Here is a 15644-nt window from a genome sequence, read left to right as displayed (position 1 = left end):
AGTGTTTACGTCTGTTTCCATATATGTCCGCGCTGTTTTGTTCGTGCGTGATTGCTGGTGACGATGATGGTGTTGCAGAGTAAGAGCGGAGAGCAACGCGATCTACCGCTCCGAATTGAAGCTTCCATTTTGCCATATGCGGATTGAAAAGACCGCATGTGGCCATGTATTAATCTGATCCGCGCGCATCAAGCAGAGCGGTTATGTGCCTTCTCTAGCGCCAGTATGTTCACCAAACGCTTCATGGCCGTCGAACTGCTTCATCAATCGCGGTGAGTTGGGCAACAGTGATCAGCTTGAGGACTTTAAACTTTTGGTCTCCTTTGGAAGTTGTAGCCCGCATTATCTCCGCCCCTTTAGGGCAAGGTCGGCAAGCAGGGAAGGCACCCGCCAGTACACTACGTATCCCGCCTGCCCGCTTCGCGGTCTTTGTTGAAAACAGCCCTGAAGGTACTTTCGCTGGCTGGGCACCCAACCCTGTTCAATGTCGACGGCAAACATGATGGTGACTGCTGAAGAATGGAGCAGTGATATCAATGTGATGTGCCAGATATATAGGTAAAGCAGAGGCAGTCACTCTAAGACTCGTTGTCGTTGGAGTGAAGGATACATGCGCCTCCAGATTATCGGAATATGGGACGACATCAAGGAACGACAAAGTGGAGGAAACTATGGGCAGCAAAAATACGTCTTGGTCTCCAAACGGTACAATGGATTACCGTCACCCCGCACCGGATTACCATAACCTGTCAGACAAAGCAAACACTGCACAGTGTTTTACTCACTCCCCCCCTGTGACGGAACTGCAGTCCAACTTCAGTTGCTGGAGCACGAGTCAGAACGCAGCCGGCACCGGCGTGGAGAAGCTCATTTACTGCGAGCAGCGATAGACATGGTCATCGCTGGTTTCCTGTCTTCTTTTCTGTCGATATCGGAGCAATTCAGCACCTCAGCTTTCATACAGTCAAATCTTTTGGTGATGATTATGGGTTCAAGCATATGAATCAAATCGATCAGTCGCGACCGCTCAATTGGATTTCTTAACCTGTGGTCGTTGGGCGGCTCAGGTTGGGCGCGCCAGCACTGCACCACCTCCACCACCACCCGACCAGGTGTGCGCAGGCAGATCGACGGGACCATGCTACTTACTGTATGTAGACCAACGTTGCGTTCTGGAGGCTGTATGAATTACATAGTACCAGCACCTAGTACGTATCTTACAGCAGAGCGGGTGGACACCAGTTAACTCCAAGGAAGTACGTATCTACTTGGGTACCTTACCTACAGTAGCTCGACGAAGGGTCCTGCAGGCAGGCTCTTCACTGCAGTTGCAGTAGGTATTTTACACTACACTACAAAAGGCGATTGTGACCACGCACCAGGGTCCAGGGTACCTACCAGGGGACCCGGGCCTTTCACTGGGTCTCTCGACGGGGTCCCAAGGCAGGTAGGTTCCCAAGGTTCTTCACTTCTGGGGAGTCCTGGGAGTGAAGGGTGGATGCGAGAACGGACGAATCCTGGCCACCCCTACGGCATCTTTTGCCATACGGCATCAACCGTGACCCCTTCGACTTTTCCTCTGCGAAGGAGGTGGCCCATGGTCCGATATAAAAACCACTTGCGCCCGTTCTGCACGTGTAAACCCCAACTTGTCGGCTTGTAGTGGTGTCGCGCCCTCAGTTATAGGACCGTTTCTCTCCTTCCTCCATCGCCTACAAAGTCTCCGAGGCTTGATCTCGACCCATCATTGCACCGTCTAGACGCACGTCATACATCGCGTCAGGAACGGCTTCCGTTAGTTATAGTCAGGCCAAACCGACAGACAGCGTCTGCGACCCTTTTCAGTTACGCAACAATCCGCCGCCTCTCACTTTGGTCCAGTGAGATATACCCACGACCTGCATCTCAGAGATCGCCCGCCGTCTCTTTTTTTCCGACTCGGCCCAGACTGCTTATTCCACAGGACCCTTGCTAGTGTCCGGCTTCTCTTTGGTGGTGTGGTCCGGCCTAGTTGTCCGCCTCTTCTTAGCCGTCCTTGCCCCGTATCGTTAGTCTCGCGCTATAGCTGTCCGGCGTTTGTTATAAGTTTGAGACGTGGGAACCTCCATCCCGAGCCAAGTCTATCCCAACATGTCACACCATACCAACAGCACGACGAATAACACGGACCGTACTCCCCCCGAGTACTCTCACTCAGGTTTGTTCTTACCTTGGCTAGTCCTAGCAACACGACAGTCGCCCAGTCTTACTAAAGCTTCCATCTGTTACAGAACAAGCACCTGGCCCCGTGCCTTACACAACACAGCAGGAAGGACGCCCTCCCGTCTACCCAGCCGCCCCTGCCCCCGGCCAACCCTACCCGGCCCCGTCTGGAACCCCCGCCTCTGAATACGGCTACTCGGGCCACCGTGGAAGTACCAGTTTCCCAGACACGATGATGGGATATCGCTCCTCCCAGAGCCACCCCAGCAATGGCGTCCCTTCGTCCAACAGCATGTCGGGTCCTGGACACGCCTATCCTCATCCGGCCTATTCATCCTACGCGCCTCCTCCTCCCGACGTCACCAGCCCATACCAGCACAGCGGTCCCAGCGCAGGGCTCTACGCCCAACCCCGTCCCGACTGGGCGACGTATCAGCAAAACGGTCCCATGCAGGGCCATGCCGTCTTCCCCCCTACACATTCCCCGGCTCCCGCTCAAACTAGGCAGAATCAGGTACGAACTTGAAGAGATTCATGTTAATGACCAATTGAGTCTAATCAACATGTTAAGCAGGTTTATTCGTTTGTTCCTATCCCCGGTTCCACGCAGCACAAGCGACCACGTCGGCGCTTCGAGGAAATCGAGCGCATGTACAAGTGTGGATGGAATGGCTGCGAGAAGGCTTATGGTACACTCAACCATCTGAATGCGCACGTCACCATGCAGTCGCATGGAACGAAACGGACTCCTGAAGGTTCGCATGGCATTTTTACTTCTATCCTGGCCTTTGCGCCTTTATCGCGAAGGGCTGTTCGCTAACGTTGGGTTTCGCTTTCTAGAGTTCAAGGAGATTCGCAAGGAGTGGAAGGCGCGCAAAAAGGAGGAGGAAGCGCAACGCAAGGCTGCCGAGGAACGAGCACGCGCTGCCTCCACCTCCCAATCAACACAGAGTACCGACAACAGCTCCTATGCCGCGAGAGGCGCCGTCCAACTTCCACCAATTGGTTCCAACACGCCAGTGTCGCAGTACCCCCTACCAGAATACAATGGCCCGGCATACCAGAACTACCCTCCCGGCTCTGGTTCCCCCTACCACCCCAACGGCTATAGCACAGCTCAACGTAAGTAATCAAAGGTCTCTTGCTTCCCGACAAAGCATATACTAATCATCCCCAGATGCCAATGGGCAGGCTTAGTAGTGTATTCTTCTCGTGGTGATTAAGAGTCCCCACATCGGAAAGAGAGAGTGTTTGTGAACGACACGAATCGATACTGGTCCTCCGGAGGCGTTGAGGTTTTAAGGCGTTGAGGAAAATATCCAGAACTATTCTGTACGCTGTTACGATATTGGTGTGCTGCATTTTGTCACTGTTTGGATGTAAGAGAAAGAGGGTGTTACGATGGATGAGGCAACTCGAGCAATGCTCGAATGGCTGGTGTAATATTTGTTTATGGGCTGGTGTAACAAGAACCTTTTCCTATGCATTCTTCCGGTACTATACCTTTTCATTATATCGGCTTTCGGGGTTTCATTTGGGTTGCATGTTAGAAGGTGCATGGGGAGCGGGGGTTGGAGCGGTCAAAAATGAAAGGCGAAGATACCTACCTGTACGTTGTCAGTCCCTGAACTGGGACAAAAAGCACTCAAAGAAGTGCGCCGTGAAGAGAAAGGTGTTTGAAACTTCAAAGCTTGCTCCTCTCTGTATTTGCTTGGTGCCATTGCTTGATGATACAGCTTCTCCTTCTTTATTCAAGGGTCATGGGCCGTATGAGGTGAGGCTCTTGAGGCTCAGCGGAAGAATGGTTGAGAACATTGTCTGTATGACGTGCATACAAGGGGGCTAGTCAAAGTAGGTATCCGAGTCTGTTTTCTTGTTTCTAGAAAAGACGCGGAACATCGGTTCAGGTCAGGCTGAGACTGAATCCAGTGAGTACCATACGTACTAGTGAGTGAGTGGACGTGTGCTCCTACAAGCAAACCCCGCCGTCGCCTTGTACCACCACCACAGTTCCGAACCTCCCTTTCCTACTCCTGTGACCATCCATCGGATTGGGTGGAATGCAAGACAACATCGCTACGAATACTGGACCCCAGTGTCTCGCAAGTAGTCCAGATGGCCACCGGTTAGCAGGCCGCGTGAACGCAAAAAGGGGAGTGCAGTTGGGAAGATTGGGATACATGCTCCTGGAGTCACCAAACATCAATCGACAAGATTCTGTGGAGGCCAATATCTGGCTTTATACGACACCAAGATCTACGTCGTCAGGGATCCAAGTCCGTCAACGGTCCTCTTTGGGATACGTAGACAGCCCCTAAGCACGGGAACTAAACCACGGCAAGAATAGCGTACCGTAGCAGCGGTACACTAGTAAGGTTAGTCAACACGTGGTAGATGGTGGGATGATGGCATAGAAGCAAAGTGGAAAGGGTCAAGTCCGTGTCCAGTCCAATCCCAAGGAGTCCCAAGCCCAGCAACGGCGAGCAAGCGGCGACGGCGGCCGGGCAAAGCGGGAGCTACAGCTAAAGAGATCGAAACACGCTAGTATCGTTCAAGTCATATCTTGATTACCAAGGCGAGTTTAGTTGCCGTTCCTACTTCCCATCAAATACAACTCTCTTGAATAGAAGCCCTACTTTACCATGAATTGTTTCCTTGCCTCTTCTGTCCGTTGCTTGCCGCTCTTACAGTAGCGTGCAGTTGGTAGGTGCATGCCCCGGTCGTCGTGGGTACATACGAAGGGGTCAGTGATGCGTTGTGTAAGATTGACTTCATAGCTACCTCACAGCTACGTACCGCATCCCTACCTACCGTACCTCTCGCCTACTTACCCGACCTTACATAGTACATTAGTCCTGCCTAGCGTCAACCAACTAAGCGGGATGCACTACATAGTTACTTAACTTGCAGTCATACCCGTTCAGGCCAGCCCAGCCAGCCAACCAAGTGTTTCCCGTCTGTCTGCTCGAGTCCTCGTGGATTTATTTGCCTTGGCGCAGAACATAAACTGAAGCGTGAACGGGAACTAGATCCGAGAGCATCCTAGCGAAAAGCAACAGCAGCAGTTAGGTAGCGCTGGACTGCCTGCCCGCCTTTTTTTGCCGCCACGCATCCGACCGACCGTCCAGTCGTCGCAGGGTGAGCAACAATGAAATACTGAATGAATACCCTGGGAAAGGCAGGGTCTCAAGAGAAAGTGTGTAACGGATGGTAAGGTAGGTAGGTAAAGTACCTGGCTAACGGCGGCTGTTAGAGCATCCAGCATCCGCATGGGGTTTCACAATCCTGTCGGCGTTGCTTGGCTTGCATGTTGGTGTTACGTAGGTACATGTACTTACAGGGAGAACCTCTTCGGCCACGACCGGATACCCGGGCTTCCAACACCAAGCTTAGAAGAAAGATCTATAGATTCGCCATAAATTGTGTCTTGAACAAAGGAATGACTCTTCCACGGGTTTCCAACCATGGAAGTCACCGGAGATAAAGGATCCCAAGGCCACTGAAGGTCTCCATCTCGACACGTAGAGGTATCCATGTGTCATGTAACCATCGTGCTTCCGTTGATAGAGTACCTCTACCTTCTAAAAAAAACTCAATGGTACTGCTACGCCTCATGCAGTCACATTGAAATTTCCATGCGATCTTCAGTCGATTCGAATTAGCGTCTGATAAGAAATTAGCTCCATATCGATCGCCACTTAGCTCCCGTCTGTATGAATGAAATCAAGATAGAGGATTTAGCGTACGTTTAAAAAAACATCTACCCGTATTCTGAAATGTTCTGGCCTTGTGTGACCACATGATACTATGTGTCCCATCGTTCCTTCTCTTTTCTTTTTGAATCAGAAGTTCGTTGTACCTAGCGTGATGGCGGCGCTGAGGTAAGTCTACAGGGACCACTGCTTCCTTCGGAGCATACCGGTTGTTCTTTCTTCCGCGATGCCATCTCTTTTCAATATCCTAGGCCGAGAACAGCATGGTTGAAGGTGTATATAGGTGAATATGGTCACGATACAATGTTGCGGCGGGGGAAAAAAAAAAGACCAAATGAGAGCCGCTGAAATGGTTGCTAGACCAAGGAACTGATGGACCGCTTTGTGCCTGGAATTACACTTATCGGGTTGACTTCGGAGCTCATCGCCTGACAAGTGTATATTGTCAACCTCCATCGACCCAGGTGAACTCACAAGATTTCAGGAAGATACCGACATCCGAGGGTGAACTCAACGAGAACGTGGACACGAGCACACATTGATTAAAGGTGTGCCCCAACATACCTCAGTTAGACAGGGGACGAATTCGTCCGCAGACGGAAGAGTACAGCATGAGGAAATAGCCCCGAGATACGAGCCACTGTGTTACGTTGACTTGGACATTTCGAAGCATCTGATCTCGTTGTAATTCGCTGGCTAAAGCGGCAAACGCAGCTCGCCATATCGGTATGGTCACTCCGTGGTTCAGTAGAAATATTTCTGATTGGAGGAAATAAGATCTGTAATTTTGGTTTTAGAGTTTGCGCATCGCTGATACGGCATATAAATGGTATACATACTCGATTAGCCTTGGTTTTCTGGTCCCCATGTGGATGGAAGGAGTTCGCATTCAGCGGCTGGGATGGCTGTATGGAGTGTTCAAAAAATATAAACATGCCCGAAAACATAATAAAACGTGATTTTGGGAAGCAGATGGACTATGTATGAACTATTCATCAGCAAAGATATGGTTACACCTACCTAGCAACTGTCCAGCTCAGGACCTGCTCCTAGGCACAAACTGACTCGTGACAAACCTTTCAGGAACCTCAATTCACATAGCTTGGGCTAAGCACTCGAAAATTCCCGGAGGAAGCTTCGCAACCATCAAAAATACTTTTGCGAGGCAACTGAGTGAAATAGGGTTCAATTGGAATGACTTACTGGTTAGGCATATGATGCCAGCACCTTACAAAAGATCCCGTCCAGTTACCCTTGTACGCACACCTTTGCTCCTCGCTAGGGTCACAGTAACACCACATATCGGGAGGTTCTCCGAACAGCCACAGGGTATTCACCCCCGACAGGCAGCAACACGGCCGGAGCGGCCGATCTCTCCCGGCGCAATGGAACAGAAGGTTCGCGTGGCTGACCATGGCTACACGGCCAGGCTTGCATCCTCCAGGGAACCCATGACAACAGACCGGTCATGCGAAAGGTAGCAGGGTCGGCTCGGGTTACAGCGCAGTGTCTCTGGTCGTACCTGTACACCGTAAGTATATCGAATATTCATGTCGAGTCGTAAGGTCATACATACAGATTGTGTGGCCTTCACCGTCCAGTACATGAAACTGGATGCCATCACAAGTGGTCTGCACATTCGTGCCTTGGGATTAGAAAGATGTTGGAAGGCCAAGTCAGCACGGCTGGTCTGAAGTTGAGAAGAAAAGTCAGTAGCAGACAACCTCAACCACGCATGGGAAATGGGTGAAACTACGCACGAAGCAACTTTCTCCCTGGGGTGAGTTTAGAGTGTGATATCAGTTCAAGTCGAAATACTTCTTGAAACAAAGGTCTCGCACTTGCGAAAGTTGTAGTCAAGAAAATCACAGGAGGTGGAGACCATGATGGCGCTAACCTCGCGGTTGATGTGTTGGAATATCAGCCCTAGGACACTAAGCCCTACGCCATTCCGCCTGTTTTTACTGGTGCCCCGGTCCGGCGGTGGCACTGTTTTTAGTGTCCCCCACTCACCCGCAAACTCTTTCCAAGCGTTAGGCTGTCGCGTGCCGGGCTGGATCATATCGTCGCATAGACGACCTCACGATAGGACGACCAAAATTCATCAGAGTTCTGAAGGGGCCTTTCAACAACCATGCTTTGAAGCATCATACCCAGGCTCAGTCGTGACAAATTCAATGAGACCTTCGCTTAGCGAGCGATGAATTGATGAGTCAAGTTGAACCAGTCGGATACCGTTCGTTACAGTTGAGAAAGGTTTTTGCAAAATTGTAGTAGGGAATATAATGATTCAGAAACGCATCAGCTAGAGTCCCTTTGGCACGTTTCTGTCCTGGAATTGCGCAAAAGTCAAGTTCAAGGGAGTAATGGAGACATTTAGATGCTTAGTAGAAGTATTCCCAAGGTATAATGTCAAAGGTGTCGACAATTTTGTCGGGGACGAGCCGGGGTGGACAGCATAGGTGTCTCGCGTGCAAGTGCCGCGGATCAGGCATGTCCCCAAGTCGTTTTCGAGACTCCTTATCGCCTTAAAGTGAGGAGCTTAGTAGTCCTGAATCTCGTTACCGACGAGTCGGCTACACTAAGGCGTGTTTGTGTGACTCAAATGGAGATGATGAGCAGCGAGATGGCAAGACCGTCAACTGAAAACGAAGTTTTCGTCATGATATCTTCTTGTGAAATGCCATCGTTGACATTTAGTCTCGGTGGCTTTCCTTGGGTCGCCATGTCGTCAGTTGTTGAAGCATTTGAAAGCTGCAAAACACGGGCACACTTGTGGCCGGGGATCCCGGAGTCGGCAGGCAGTAATAGCGCCCCACTTCGTCATAATATCAGCCAATCGTCGAACTTGCCGAAACTGTTGCTTCAATATCGGACTCACCCCCAACAAGTCCAGACTTCCAGCGACTTGTATTCTCACGCCATTCCCATCCACCAGTATGAGCTTTACCGCCAGAGATGATGAAGGAGACCATGACATGCCACCGCTGGCGCAGTCAAGCAGCAGCATTGGCCACGGAGATGTCTTTTTACTACTATCTCTCCCCAAAGACTTTATCGTCGGCCATGACGACATGGCCATAACCACCAGCGAAAGCCTTCTCGGTTTTCGTGACATACCTGCAGGCACTCATTTTCTGTGGGTTCAGCAACCCGGTGCCACATCCCGAAACGGGTATTGGTATGTCACCCAGGACCAAAACAGCCGAGTGCACGTGAAGCAATGGGATCAGTACAACGAGGTCCTCTCCAGCCTCCCAAATCAGGCCGAGGAACGACACCAGGCCGAAAGGCTCGAATCCATATACCCTAAGCTAAAGCCGTACGACATGCGCGGTGGTTCCAAGAGGAGGTCTGCCAGAGCCTCGCAGCCGATGCCGTTCTCGATCGCTGGCCGGAACGAGCCATCTTTCATCACAGACCCAGCCAAGATGTGGCAGCAGCTAACCCACGCCATATCCGAGCCATTCCTAACTCGAATCACTGGTATAAAGTCAGTTGATGCCTGGCTCGTCGACTCCGCCGACTGTGCTGCTGGAGAATCATACCGAGCCCAATACAAGTCGGTGCAGTCCAGCGAGTTCAACTTCCTCTTTGCCCAAGACTTTAAGGATTTAGAGCTTCTCGACTCTGACCCGACCAGACGGGACGTGGTCGAGGACACCACGGATCGAGTGCTGGCTCTTCTTCGGAGCACCGACTCCAATTTTGACCCGTATGAGATCATCGCCGAGCTTCAGTTCACGTTCTTGACAGGCACCCATCTGGGCAACCACGCTTGCATGGAGCAGTGGTGGGATCTTGTGCTCAAGATCATTGTGCGCGCGTACCGCCTGGTTCTCTTTTACCCGGTCCTCACTATTGAGCTTATTAGGACGCTGCATGCGCAGATTATCTATACGGAGGAAAATGTCGAGTCTACCTCGGAGGAAGAACAAGAGAAGGGCCGCAGTGAGCATACCATCGGGCCGTGCCCGGACAGACCCATTTACCAGTTCAATCTCCAAAATCGGCGAAGGTTGAGAACTGCACTGGCCAAGTACGCCAGGAAGCTTGAGGAGGTATTGAATGGGCTGGGCGATGCCGTGACCATGGAGCAGTCGACAGCGAGGGCTATTTTCGGCGAACTCGAGTCATGGTTGTTTACCCGCGGATGGGACCTGGGGTCCAAAAATGCAAAGGTTGAGGAAACTAAACAGCGGGATGAGATAGGCGAGGATGATGACGATGATGACGATATGCCGGTTGTGGTGGATTTGGATGAGCATGGAAGGGAGGTTGGATTGGTTTCATTCAATGATTGAGGAGATGAAGTACGGTTGGGTTGTTAGTCCACAACACGGACAAGAGATTGCTCGCATAGCATAAAACTTGTGAATTGAGTGTGATAACATGTGAAAGAAACACTACAACGTGCATCTAAGGGAGCATGAACCAAGATGTTTCCATGGTCATCTGTATGCATATGTAGATCGCTGGATAAACAAGAAAAAAGTGCGTTGGTGAAGTTGTGAAATGAAACCGTCGCTCGTTTGATGGTCTTACCTCATCAGTCCAAGGTCTCAACGCGTCCACATCATCTATGCAACCAGGGTACAATGGTATTTTCATAGACTGTCGATGTTGAACTCCAATATTACGAGCAAGGGCACAAATTGGAGCGTACGGTGTATATAGGTAACTAGGTACGTAAGTAACAGTGGAACGTCCCTGTTCTGGTGACGGGACGGGAAGGGGCTACTTATGTACTCATGCGCCCCACATGCCACATGCCCCAAGCACTCCATCAACCCGCTTCCCGAATCCCACTCCGACTGTTCCACCCAACGTCAACCTCACATCTCCGCTTTTGACTTTCCATCTTCATCCTCATTCCCAGCTTCACTCAATCCCACTATCACGTCTCACCTAGACAAACAAAGGCCTTTGGAACTCCAACCCATCCCAGTCAGTCACCACCGAACACACCATTTCTATTGGCAGCCACCAGAATACCCATCCACTCAAGACACATAACCGAACAGACCAAGCAACCCTCACAACTCCCACCCCCATCACGCACTCTCCCGCTTCCCCTCTCCCTACCAAAAAATGTCCCACCGCAAAAACAAAGCAGTCGGCCTCGCAGCCTTTGACCGCTCCCGCCTCACCTCCGCACAATACGCCACGCACGGCTCCGCCTTGCGCTCCTCGCAAGCCTCGGCTCTCGAGACCCAACTCTCCGTCTTCCGCTCCCTGCTACAACAATTCGCCGCCACGCACGCCAAAGACATCAAGTCCAACCCTACTTTCCGGGCACAGTTTGCGCGCATGTGCGCGGCTATCGGGGTGGATCCGCTTCTGGCTAGTAGTGGACATGGCGACAGCAAGGGGAAAGGGGATAGTATGTGGGCGCAGTTGCTGGGGCGGACGGTGAATGACTTTTATTTTGAGCTGGCGGTGAGGGTGGTGGAGGTCTGTGGGGAGACGAGAGGGGAGAACGGAGGGCTGATTGAGGTGGGCATGGTGAGGGAGAGGGTGGTGAAGGGACGGGTAGAGGGGATGGGTGTCCAGGGGGTTACTGAGTAGGTTTATCCTTCCGTTTTTTTTTCTCCTCCTTATCTTCTAAGAGTGTGTCGGCGGGGTGGATAAACGAATGAATGGAGAGGCTGACACGGTTAACAGAGATGATATTCTTCGCGCCGTAGGGACACTCAAGCCTCTTGGGTCGGCTTATTCGGTTATCAAGGTTGGGAGCAAGCAGTATATTCGCTCTGTGCCCAAGGAACTAAATACGGATCAGAGCGCCGTGCTAGAAGCAGCCCAGGTGTTGGGATACGTCAGCGTGTCAATGTTGATGGATAACCTGCGATGGACGAGAGCACGAGCGCAAACGGCGTTGGAGGATCTTGTGGGCGAGGGTATGCTTTGGGTTGACAAGCAGGGTATTGAATGGGAGTATTGGAGCCCTGGGTTTATGCTCGAAGGTGATCTTCCATTAGATGGGTTTGACTGAGCGGCGGCGGTGTGAAGACAACATCGGCATGAGATTAGCCAGAACGTCGCTATGGGTTCTCCCGATAGGCACGCACTGAATTGCTTGTCCCAAAATAGCAGTGTCTTCACGTGCATCAGCGATGACCGGGCACTGTCGCGCGCCGTGGTAATTGGGGAAGCACCCAAATTCATCGCATTCTCCGGAACGCCCCAACCATGTCTCGCAGCCCGTGCCGACTGTCAGGTGGAGGGAATGGAAGGAAAAGCACAAAAAGCAGCCAGTGGCAAAATAGGCACTTCACATCTCGCATGTCCATCAGACATCAGACAATCCTGGGCGTCAGCTGGAAAGCCTTAGGCGAAGGTTCGGATGCTGGAGGAAGGTGCTATCATGAGATACGTACGAGCCTGGCTGGACTATGATGTGACTAGGCTCAATTGGAGTTGTGGAGTCTGATCCAAGTGCTAAAACAGATTTCATTTTCCGCTGAAGCGAGAAGAGCGGGTGTACCTGTATCAAGGGTAACGTCTTTTCATCATTCCATCCCCCTTCCCAATTACCGAGAACTAGAACATGTAGTCTAGGGACCGAGAATGGAGATCAGAGCAGGAGTTCACAAACAGTAAACGCGGACATCTCAGTGACACATTCAAGTATACATCGTCGAATAAGCACACGTAATAACAGAGATAATACATTCATTCACACGCAGCATCCAACTTGCTCCGGCTTTTTCCCGCGCCTTGCAAAAAAAGGTTGTAAAAGAAGCCAGTTTTCAAAAGATCTCGTTTCTTCCTTAATTCTCCTCTCTCCAGTGTACAACCCCAGGTATCTTCATCTACACATAATCGTTTCGTCAGGAGATCCGTTGTATTAGTGTCGCTCTATGTGTGTGGCTGGGTTGTACCTGTCTTGTTGTGGTGGGCCTACCTGGCGGACTGGCGCGGATGTTGGTTCAACGAGGACCCCACTCTCATAATTGGTATCATATATCAGGGGTAATCCCGGGGCAGTGTGTTCACATAGCAGTCACGATCCATCCGCAGCTCGAACTCGATGTCCATCATCGTAACTTGAGCTGGCCCGATGAAGCATTTTTGCTTAGTAACGGGGGTTCTGGCCGAGAGAGGGGTAGTCCTGAGGAGGCGGGACGGGACCACCTCCGTGATGGCTGCCGAGAGTAGGGTTGATGGGACGGCCGCCGTGGGAAGGGCCGTGGCCGTGAGGGGGGCTGCTATGGCGCTCACGCTCACGATCACGCTCCCGCTCACGATCATGTCTATGATCGCCGTGAGCACCGTCGCCGAAGTGCTTCCTGCGCAAAGCGGCGAGGCGCTTCTTCTTGGTAATGTAGTTGATATAGGTACCGATGAAGAAGGAAACAAGGTTGAAGAAGGGCATCCAGGCTGCTTCGGGCAAGAACTTCTGGGCAAAGGCCAGGCAGAGGGGCGATGAGAGCCAGCTGACCTTCATGACCTTCCAGAAGCCGACACGTACGGTCGCTTGGACTTGCTTCCATGTCTTGGCGCCGGCAATGATGGCCATGGCAACAAGATATACCGAGTTTTGAATCGGGGCAACCTGGACATGGAAGAAGATAGGGTTAACCACGCTCAAGGCATAAGGGTCAGGGGACATTGACGCACAATCAAGTTGCTGACAAGAATCTGGAGGATCTTGGCCCTCAAGCTCTTGCGGTTCTGGAACATCTTCTGAAGGATCCAGATGAGGAAATGGCCTAAGGGGGCGCTAACAAGGGCGCCGTAGGTGGCCATCTTGGGGACGCGGGCCGTGAAGTAGTTGCCATTCTTGTTGCGATCCTTGGCGAGCCATGATGCGAGCAATTCTTGACTACCTGCCAGGGTACCGGCAGTGAGCATCTTGGTACGGAGGGGGTTGGTCTCCAGCTGCTTGAGGTAGGCCTGAGGTGAACGATGAGGTCAGTATCCATTACCATGATGCTTTCAATCCTTTATGACGGCCTTCCCCTGTACCTGTTCGACTTCATGGTGTTGTCGTATGAGCGCATCCAGGACGCGCATGTGGAATAGGAGTAACGGGATGACGTACAGTCAAATAGCCCTTAGTGCCGGCATTTTGCCTGCCGCCGGTGATGGCAGTACCAATGACGGCCGAGATGGGATGGTGGCCCTTGGTACCGGGCAAGTCACCGTGGGCAGCTTCGGCGACAGCCTCGGCGATGGCACCAACAGTGCTGTGGTGTTCTTTTACCGACATGGCGAGAGGAAGGTAGCGGCGGTCAAATCGACATCTAATAATTGGGATGCGTCAAGCCTGCAGAGGAAGGGCAGTTGGTCAGCGGGGGCGCACGGGTATATGGTAGCGGTACCGGTACGGTACGGGCAGGCACCGATCACAAAGGGAAGACGTTAGTGTGAATCGGCGGGCGCGGACAAAATCGCCGTGATGCAACGGTCACGCCCGGAGCGGTTGCGACGGGTTTCTCTCCGTGATTACGGGGCATCCGGCCGGGGAAGCTGAGCTTTCGCTGGAGGTTGGGGCTTTTGGGGGGCCGTTCGGAGTGGATAATGCAAGTTGCCAATGCTCCGCAATGACGCCCCGTCAGGCCCCTAGCCCGCGCCGTCCGGGCCCGTCACCGACTGTTTGGGACTCCTTCTGTTCGGGTTCCAAAGGGCTTCTCTGTGAGCATCTAAAAAGAACAGCAAACTCACCGACGATGGGATGTACGCAGCGACAGGTGGAGAGGACAGCAGAACAGCACGAGTCGACGTCGATTGGAACCGCTAGAAGCGCAAGCAAAAAAAGAGTGAAAGAGGGTCAGGGTTTGGCAACTGGCGCGATCCGGGGGGTGGTTCGAGGGAAGGGGGAAATAGCAAATTGCGAGTCTTGAAGGCCTTTACGAGGAGGCTGGTAAACAGGAGCTGACCAGCCCCAGCTTGCGCCCAGGTCCCCGGCCCAGGAGCTGACCAGGAGCTGAGGGCTTGCGACTTGCGAGGGCTCTCTGCGTTTGCCAGATCGCCGCCGTGTCGCTCCCAATATCAAACCCCCGTGGCTCCCCAGGGTGGCTTCCAAAACAGGGACTGGAGCGCTGAGCTGCCCGAGCTCGAGCTCTCAGAGGTCCATCGCAGCTGCACAGCTTTGTTGTGGGGACCTGAAATCTAGGCCTACCGGGGTCCAGTCCCGACGTGATTGGTGTTTTTACCCAACCGGCCGAGGTTCCATTTCGTTTCCCAACCCAGAAGAGAAACAGACCGGGGCCGCACAGATCATCGACCCGCCCCCAGTGTTCACTAGCGTCCGCCTGAGTGACATCCCTGTCCTAGTGTCCCTTGCAGTCTCTGCGAGTGCTGGTCCACGATGCAGCCTTCCATCGCCGGCCGGCCGTGAGCGCGTTTTATTGGCTGTACTGGACCTCTGACTTTCTTTGCTGCTTCTTTGGGCATTAGGGCGCTGGGCTCGCCGGGGCCAGGATCTGCTGCCGTCATCGATGCTTTTGTCCCTGTTGGCTCTCGGTTCTCCACAGATCGGAAGGTATCATGTTCCCCTGAGTCCAGGCCGGCAAATGGTAGGGCAGCCAGGGGAAAAGAAGACATGACATGCTTTTGAGCCGCATTGGTAGATTGGGTATCAGCTTCCTTTTTTCCCCGTAGGACCGGTCAGCACATGTATGACGACACATGCGACGACAAGAGCCCATGTCATGAGATCGACAAGTGGTACCGAGAACCGAAGATGATCTGGAGAAAAGGCCGTTAGCAGCCAAGGGCGAG

General features: G+C 52.4%; 5 protein-coding genes across 7 annotated transcripts; 3 read left to right on the top strand and 2 right to left on the bottom strand.

The window, feature by feature from the left end:
- Positions 1–1500: 1500 nt before the first annotated feature.
- On the top strand, positions 1501–3888 carry NCU07846. Of its 2 annotated transcripts, none has more exons than XM_011395646.1 (5): positions 1501–2197; positions 2271–2716; positions 2777–2957; positions 3043–3324; positions 3380–3888. In XM_011395646.1, the coding sequence occupies exons 1-5, from the start codon at positions 2131–2133 to the stop codon at positions 3397–3399; spliced, it is 996 nt and encodes a 331-aa protein (XP_011393948.1). In that variant the 5' UTR covers positions 1501–2130; the 3' UTR covers positions 3400–3888. The 2 variants fall into 2 exon arrangements, with proteins under 2 accessions (XP_011393948.1, XP_011393947.1); XM_011395645.1 differs by having other exon boundaries at positions 1676–2197; positions 2774–2957.
- Positions 3889–7199: 3311 nt separating this feature from the next.
- NCU07845 (hypothetical protein) lies at positions 7200–7977 on the bottom strand (the record flags this gene model as incomplete). The annotated part of the gene is made up of 3 exons (XM_958013.1): positions 7200–7437; positions 7676–7690; positions 7757–7977. The coding sequence occupies 3 exons, from the start codon at positions 7975–7977 to the stop codon at positions 7200–7202; spliced, it is 474 nt and encodes a 157-aa protein (XP_963106.1).
- An 818-nt stretch (positions 7978–8795) lies between these two features.
- NCU07844 (hypothetical protein) lies at positions 8796–10312 on the top strand. The gene has a single exon (XM_958012.2). The coding sequence runs from the start codon at positions 8855–8857 to the stop codon at positions 10217–10219; it is 1365 nt and encodes a 454-aa protein (XP_963105.2). The 5' UTR covers positions 8796–8854; the 3' UTR covers positions 10220–10312.
- Positions 10313–10707: 395 nt separating this feature from the next.
- NCU07843 (ELL complex subunit Eap30) lies at positions 10708–12509 on the top strand. The gene is made up of 2 exons (XM_958011.2): positions 10708–11479; positions 11580–12509. Exons 1-2 carry the CDS (start codon positions 11007–11009, stop codon positions 11908–11910), a joined length of 804 nt encoding a protein of 267 aa, XP_963104.1. The 5' UTR covers positions 10708–11006; the 3' UTR covers positions 11911–12509.
- Positions 12313–14852, bottom strand: wsc (Woronin sorting complex). Of its 2 annotated transcripts, XM_011395643.1 has the most exons (4): positions 14586–14852; positions 13963–14187; positions 13539–13814; positions 12313–13473 (listed from the first exon to the last, which is right to left on the bottom strand). In XM_011395643.1, exons 2-4 carry the CDS (start codon positions 14128–14130, stop codon positions 12994–12996), a joined length of 924 nt encoding a protein of 307 aa, XP_011393945.1. In that variant the 5' UTR covers positions 14131–14187; positions 14586–14852; the 3' UTR covers positions 12313–12993. The 2 variants fall into 2 exon arrangements, with proteins under 2 accessions (XP_011393945.1, XP_011393946.1); XM_011395644.1 differs by having other exon boundaries at positions 13887–14607.
- Between the last annotated feature and the right edge of the window lie 792 nt (positions 14853–15644).

Source organism: Neurospora crassa, linkage group III (genome assembly GCF_000182925.2).
Source record: "Neurospora crassa OR74A linkage group III, whole genome shotgun sequence".
NCBI lineage: Eukaryota > Fungi > Ascomycota > Sordariomycetes > Sordariales > Sordariaceae > Neurospora > Neurospora crassa.
The sequence above is the reverse complement of the archived record's forward strand: the minus strand, read 5'-3'. Positions and strand labels throughout refer to the sequence as shown.

What these genes read in the sequence shown, in the direction of transcription:
- NCU07846 (XM_011395645.1), top strand. Translation starts at nt 2,131, where the DNA reads ATGTCACACCATACCAACAGCACGACGAATAACACGGACCGTACTCCC. An exon ending in CTCAAACTAGGCAGAATCAG is followed by an intron (nt 2,717 to 2,773) that starts GTACGAACTTGA and finishes CAACATGTTAAG; the next exon opens with CAGGTTTATTCGTTTGTTCC. An exon ending in CGGCTATAGCACAGCTCAAC is followed by an intron (nt 3,325 to 3,379) that starts GTAAGTAATCAA and finishes AATCATCCCCAG; the next exon opens with ATGCCAATGGGCAGGCTTAG.
- NCU07844 (XM_958012.2), top strand. Translation starts at nt 8,855, where the DNA reads ATGAGCTTTACCGCCAGAGATGATGAAGGAGACCATGACATGCCACCG.
- NCU07843 (XM_958011.2), top strand. Translation starts at nt 11,007, where the DNA reads ATGTCCCACCGCAAAAACAAAGCAGTCGGCCTCGCAGCCTTTGACCGC. An exon ending in GGTGTCCAGGGGGTTACTGA is followed by an intron (nt 11,480 to 11,579) that starts GTAGGTTTATCC and finishes CACGGTTAACAG; the next exon opens with AGATGATATTCTTCGCGCCG.
- wsc (XM_011395643.1), bottom strand. Translation starts at nt 14,130, where the DNA reads ATGTCGGTAAAAGAACACCACAGCACTGTTGGTGCCATCGCCGAGGCT. An exon ending in GCACTAAGGGCTATTTGACT is followed by an intron (nt 13,815 to 13,962) that starts GTACGTCATCCC and finishes CGTTCACCTCAG; the next exon opens with GCCTACCTCAAGCAGCTGGA. An exon ending in TTCTTGTCAGCAACTTGATT is followed by an intron (nt 13,474 to 13,538) that starts GTGCGTCAATGT and finishes TTCCATGTCCAG; the next exon opens with GTTGCCCCGATTCAAAACTC.